Source organism: Sciurus vulgaris (assembly GCF_902686455.1).
Source record: "Sciurus vulgaris genome assembly, chromosome: 2".
NCBI classification, from domain to species: domain Eukaryota; kingdom Metazoa; phylum Chordata; class Mammalia; order Rodentia; family Sciuridae; genus Sciurus; species Sciurus vulgaris.
Window position 1 is genome coordinate 175,878,454 of NC_136462.1, and position 6,827 is coordinate 175,885,280.

At 45.3% G+C, this 6,827-nt stretch overlaps 1 protein-coding gene across 1 annotated transcript; it reads right to left on the reverse strand.

Annotated features, from left to right (window-relative positions):
* Positions 1-313: 313 nt before the first annotated feature.
* Positions 314-907, reverse strand: LOC306653286 (uncharacterized protein C20orf141; the record flags this gene model as incomplete). Its single annotated transcript, XM_079126256.1, has 2 exons — positions 314-551; positions 642-907. 2 exons carry the CDS (start codon positions 905-907, stop codon positions 314-316), a joined length of 504 nt encoding a protein of 167 aa, XP_078982382.1.
* Between the last annotated feature and the right edge of the window lie 5,920 nt (positions 908-6,827).

Here is a 6,827-nt window from a genome sequence, read left to right on the forward strand (position 1 = left end):
CTCTCTGAACCCTCATTTTTCTAGAACCACAGAGGAGGCCAGAATGGCTGTCCCCAACCTGCAGGTCCTGAGAAGGTTGCCACATCCTACCTGAAGGGCTCCCTGCTTCATATCCTGCCTTCTCTTGCTGGTCCCAGGCCCCAGATCCAGTCATCCTCTGTCCATATTATGGAACCACAGGTTCTCTGAGATTCAGGCTAGGAATAAAGCAGTGTTCTCTCCCATGCCTAGCCTAGGATGCAGGAAAGGAGGCCTCAAGAAGCAGGATGACCAGTGTATTTTTTGAAGGGCACTCAGTATTTGGGGAGGGCCCTCAGGCCCAAGGATGGAGGCAGAAAGCTACACCCAGCAGGGCCAAGGACATGCCACGGGCTCCCAGGAGCAGCCCCAGGCCCAGGAGCAGCAGGAGTAGTGCGTCCTGGAGGCTGAGTTGTCCCGGGATTGCCCCCGTTGGGAGGAGAGGAGCCACTTGCTGTCCTGGACCCTCGCCGGCTCCCTGACTCTGGTCCCTTGTGAGAAGTCTGTGCTGTGTTACAGTGGGATCTGAGGGCCTGTGGAGAGAAAAGCAAGCAGCAGAGGGAGATCAGGGAAGTCAGCCACTGGCCCACCTGTTTACAATGCCCATCTACCAGGCTGCTTACCTGTGGAGCAGGTCAAAGGTGAGGAAGCTGATCAGTAGAAGCAGCAGCAGCAGGGCTGGGCCAGCCGAGCAAAAGATTGCTCGAAATGTCAGCCCTAGCGCCCCCAGCCCCAGGACACTGTCCAGGAGCTGGGCCTGGCTAGGGTTCCAGGGGGACACACATGGATGGGCTGGCTCTCCCAATCCCTCCCCAGCACCTAGGCCCTTGGAAGGGAGTGGGGTCAGATCTACAAGGGCTTTGGTCCTGGGTAAGCAGAGCCGGGTCATGGAGGAGCTGGAGGTGATGGGAAGAGCTAGTGCTGGAAGGGAGGAGAGGGAGGAGAGAGTAGGAGGGGGTAGGACCCTAGCAGACCCTCAAGGGTGAGCTCAGAGTGTAGGAACTGGGCTCCTGGGTATCTTCCCCTCCCACCCTGCCCACCCACTAAACCCTTCTCACCTCCTCCCACTTTGATCAGCCATTCTGGCACTGAACAGCTGGGGCATTGTGACCTGTTGCCAGGCAGGGTCCTGGGATAGGGAGGGGGCTACAGTTGGTCTCGCCTCATAAGCGCTGGTAGCCTAGGTGGGCTTTGGCCAGCAAGCCAGTCAGTCGTGAGAACTAAGACTCATCCTCTTGCCTTTACTAACTCTTGGTCCTAGGGCCCTCCATGGGATCTGGGTGGTCAGGAAGGCATCCTAATTCTAACACTGATTGGGCAGCTGTCCAAGGGAGGAGGGGCTTTCTTCTTCCTGTAAGTTCCCAGAACTGTTTGTCCAGGCATGAGTGGGCAAGCCGTTCAATCTCTGTCCCCAGCTCTCTTCCCTGAGAGTAGGGTGATGCTTGTGGGATGTGGGTGGGATTTTTCAGATCTGCATTCCTGGGATGCAGGATGCAACTTGAGGTTTTCTGGGGCTGTGTTCTCAGGTGACCTGCTAAATGGGGATGGGGCAGGAGGGGGGCTGTTTTGGTGTTCTAGGCACAATAGTTTGGGGGATGTTATGGACGCTGGGGTTCCAGAAACGGGGTTTTGTATACCTAAGAGGACTACAGACTGCAGACCCCAAATTGAGGGTTAATTTACCCTCTGAGAATTAAATTAAGAAAAATGATCATGTAATGATAGGCCTGGTCACCTAGAAGAGAAACCAATCTCCACTGATAATCTGTAAATGGATAATCTGTAAATGTAAATCTGTGTGTATTTCAGCAAGAGTAGCGACTTGAAAGGCAAGAGTAGAAATGAGTCATAATTAAGAAAACTTAATCATTGTCCCCATATCTTACTTCAAAGGAAAACTGATGGGAGTAGGGGCAAAGAAGACAGTGACCATACAGCCTCTACGAGAAGAGGAAATAGATAAAAAGAATCTGGCCCAAAGACTCAAGCTTAAAGCTTTGACTTCTTTGGGAGTGACAGGCTTGACAGACCATAGAGTCAAGGTCACTAGCCCTTGGGACCATCCACCAATTGCTCTTGCTCTGGCTCTCCTTATCTAGAAACTGGATTTTGGAATAGATTTGTCTCTAAAGGGATTAGGTATAACAGGGGATAGGTTATGTATAGCAGGGGATGAGGTTTAATAGAGTATACTACCTTTTTTCCCCTGTAAATTCCAATTGTTTTTGTAAATGAGCAAATTAATATTAAGGTTTAAGATTGTCCCAAGCCAAATCAATTCTCGATGCATGCATGAGATTTCTTTCCTGGACATACATGTCTGAGGGTCATATCCCAAAGATTCCACCAAGATGAGGAAACTATAATGCAAGGGGTTGGTGAACAGGGGGTGACTAATCCTCCTTAAAGATTTGCTATGTGCATAGCTAAGCTATGGAACCAACCTAGGTGCCTTCAACAGATGAATAAAGAAAATGTAGCATATATACATAATGGAATATTACTCAGCCACAAAGAAGAATGAAATTATAGGGGACTATTAAGCTAAGTGAAATAAGCCAATCCCCAAAAAACCAAAGGCCAAATATTCTCTCTGATATGCAGATACTGACACACATTTGGGGGGAGGCAAGGGAAGAATAGAAGTTCATTGGATTAGACAAAAGGGACTGAAGGGAAGGAAAGAGGGATGAGAATAGGAAAGACAGTAGAATGAATCAGACATAACTTTCCCATGTTAATATATGAATACAGGGCCAGTGTAATTACGACCACGAGAATGGGAAGTTATATGCCATGTATGTATGAAATGTCAAAATAAATCATACTGTCACATATTTCTAAAATAAGCAAATAAGAAAATATATAATTAACAAATAAAAATTGTATATACTTTTTAAAAAAATATTTGCTATGTGCCAGGAGCTCTGCATATATTTCTTGGAGCGTTCCATTTGAGATTTACTCAGTTTATTTTTATTTTTGTTACAAGGATTGAATCCAGGTACATTTTACCACCGAGCTGCATCCCCAGCCCTTTTTATTTTTTATTTTGAGACAGGTTCTCACTTAAGTCACTTAGAGCCTCATGAATTTGCAAAGGCTGGCCTCAAACTTGTGATCCTCCTGAGTCACTCACTGGAATTACAGGCATGCACCACTGGTGGGATTACAGGCATGCACCACCACATGGGGCCAGAGTTTATTTCATTCAACAATCATTAAGTGCTTCCTATGTGCCAGCTACTGTGTCTGACATTGGGTCATAATCCCTAGAAGTAGAGTGTACACATGATTTACAGAGGGAGTGCTCTCAGAAGGAAAATTTTAGGGGAATGAGGAAAGGAAAGTAGGACCAGGCAGGGATAAAAGCTAAACGAGGATGTGGTCTTGGCTAGACTCTAACCTGAGCCAGACTGCAAGTGGCTCTGGAAGGTGCGCTCCACTGTTGAGTTTGTCCCATCATGTTTCTGTGTCAGTCAGCTAGTGGCTGTGGCTCCTTCCAGGAGAAAAGAGGAGAGAGGTGGTGGCTAGGAGGTGGGTGAGGCAGTACCGATCAGCTGCAGGCATTTGTCTGGAGGAGAGAGAGAGACAGCTGTGCCCTAAGAGCAGCAAACACCCCAGTGGGGTGGAGCAGAGTTGGTAAAGGAGGCTGAGCGGGAAACCAATAGCATATGTCAGTGGGTATTATGCAGTAAAGAATTAACTCAGCAAGTCTGGATTATCTAATTCCTGCTTATTCTAAAGAATGGTTTGTCTCTTTTCTGGGTAACCTCTAAATCCTTGGAATATTTTGCCTAATGCGAGTGTCTTCATTGACAGGGGAGTCAAGGACCAAATCAGATAGTTTCTGCCAACAAATGTGATTTATTCTGGGGACTTTGGACCATGTACTCTCACCTTGGTCTCTGGAGGGGCTAAATTAAGGTCAGCCACATGGGCAGCCAACTATATGTACACAATCAACCCCCAGAAAAATTCTGGGATGCCGAGGCTCCCGTGAGCTTTCTTTTTGGCAATACTCTCTGTATGTTGTCACACATTGTGCAGAAAGAATTAATGGAACTAATTCCGTTTCCAAATGACAACCAGAAACTTGTGCCTGACATTTTTTGGACCCTGCCCTATGCACCTTTTCCATTGCAGGTTTTCATCTGTACCCTTTTTCTGTAATAAACTATTACCATGTGTATGACCACTTTACTGAGTTCTTTGAATACTTCAACTGAGCCACTGAACACAAGGGTGGTTTTAGAGCCCCAGGAAAGCACTGGTGTCAAAGTGGGATTCACTAGATCGATCCTGACTCACTGAAATATGGTGAAAGTATGATTTGAGAAAAGGAAGGATGAGGTGATAGGGTTGGCAAGTCTTTGATTCCTGCATGATCACTTTGATTCCTGGACTACACCCACAGTATGAAGTGCATCTGGGCTGCGATCAGTTACCAGAGGAAGAAGTTACCGAGGGAATTCACTAATGCTAGAGCATACTTCAGATGAGTTTAGGAAATCTTCAGTTTAGGCAATCTTCCAGAAAACAGAATAATAACTAAAGTCCATAAAGAAAAGATAAAGGTCAATAAAATCAGAGGACCAATATTTGAATAATGTTAGTTTTAGAAAATTACAATAAAAAAGAATTTTTTCAAAAACTAAGAAACTTTTCAGAACTGAAGGACATGAGTCTTTAGGCCATATGGTCCCACCAATTGATAGCACATGATAAAATTCAAATCATTGGGGCTTTCTACAGGGAACTGCCTATCAGTATAAAGATTACATACGTAGGACCAGAATATCAGACTTTCAAATACCGACACTATAGCCAGAAGACAAAAAGAAATGTCCTCAAAATTCTGATGGGGAGAGACTGTGATTGTGGCTCAGTAGTATGACACTTGCTTAGCATGCGTGAGGTACTGGGTTCGATCCTCAGCACCACATAAAAATAAAATAAGGTGCCCATCTACACATCTACAACTAATTTTTTTTAAATTCCAAGGGGGAAAACTTAGAATATAGAAGTATATATCTGTCCAAATGATTGTCCATTATGAGAAGAGAATATTTTTAGTCATACAACTTCTCAAAATTCTGACCTTGCATACATGCTTTCTGAGAAGGCTACTGGAGGATGTGCTTCAGCAAAACAAGGAGCCAAACTAATACAAAGGATAATGTGGCATTTGAGAAATGAGTCTAAAAATAGTATAGGGATGACGACAAAAAATCTGGGATGTGACTCCTACCTCATGTGAAGAGAGCAACCAACCTAACCTGGACCAGAAGATAGGTGCTCTAGGAAAGATGTCTTATATATTCAGAGTAAATGATCAGTTCAAATGGAAATTGTGGGATTAAATTAACAGTTGTTACCCAGAAAACCAAACAAATAATAAAACAATTTCTAATCTACAGAGCACGAAAAATTGAACAATATTCACATGATCATAATAAAAGTATTGACTATTGACTCCAAATGGTCATTTAGCTTTATTGGGAAGATAGAAGGAAGGGAATCTGGTGTGTGTGTGTGTGTGTGTGTGTGTGTGTGTGTGTGTGTGTGTGTTTTGTGTGTAGATAGGTAGGAAAGTTACGTCTTTAAATTCTTAGTAGGAAATCCAGGGGTAACATCTAAACAGAAGAATCAAAAAATAGCAACAGAAGCAAAGAAATAAAAACAAGAATAGCGAAGAATGAAAGGTAACTGATTTGGAAAAATGGAAAGGCATAGGGAAGAGTCTCCCGTTATAAACCTAAATGTGACTTACCTTGAAAATTATATTGTCTAGTATTTTGAGAAAGATAATTTAGTTTAAAAAGTAAGTCATGGCTAGATACAAGATGGCGGAATAGGGGGAGGCTGCATTCCTTGTCGCTCCATAACTCCGATTTCAAGCAGAGGACACCTGTTTCTTGGTGAGGCAGTTTTTGCTGCTTATTGATCCCCTGCTGTTTACCCCATTTGTCTGCTGTGATCACCTACAGTCTACCAGCATATCGACGCCTTTTCTGAGTGCAGATTGCTCACTGTCAGGCGTCTATCATCCACCATTTGCCTGCCTCTCACCTGTCCATCACCTGCCTTATTCCTATCCATCACCCAACACACGAGGATCACCTCCCGATCGTCCAACAACAGTCATCAAACTGATCGCTGACTGCCAGTGGAGCACCACCTGCCTGCTATTGCCTGGAAGTTCACTGTGACAGTACCTGCAGGTTTGATTACACGTGGCTGCCACCATTTTGAGACAACATCCAGGCCCCAGAGGACCCCTGGCCAAACTGACTGAGCCCTGTCTCCAGGATCCCTCAGGCCGACCAATCACTCCCTGCCTCTGGAGCCCTCACATCGACTGACTGCTCCCTGCCGCCAGGACCCCCAGACCAACTGACTGTGCCCTATCACCAGGAACCCAGACCAACTAATTGCACCCGGCCTCCAGGATCCCACAACCACACCAAACACACCTGACCTCCAGGAACCCTGCCTGACCAACCGCATCCCACCTCCAGGACCTCCAGCTGACCATGTCCACATTCTGAGCTGCAGCTCCCCATTTGCCAACACATTTCGAAGCCAGAGCAGCCATCTTGGATAATCCTGGAAGCCGTAGCTCCGATCTTTAGGTGGGGCAAATCCCATCCTGAGACGCCTGCTGGAGGCTTGAAGCTCGTTGTCAGGTACCTCTCATGCATCAGGCTACTGAAGACTGGGAGCTTTCATTACTATATGACTGTTACACTGTAGATTTTCTTTTTTCTCCTTATTGAAAAAAATTAAGTTTTTATTTCTTTACTTTT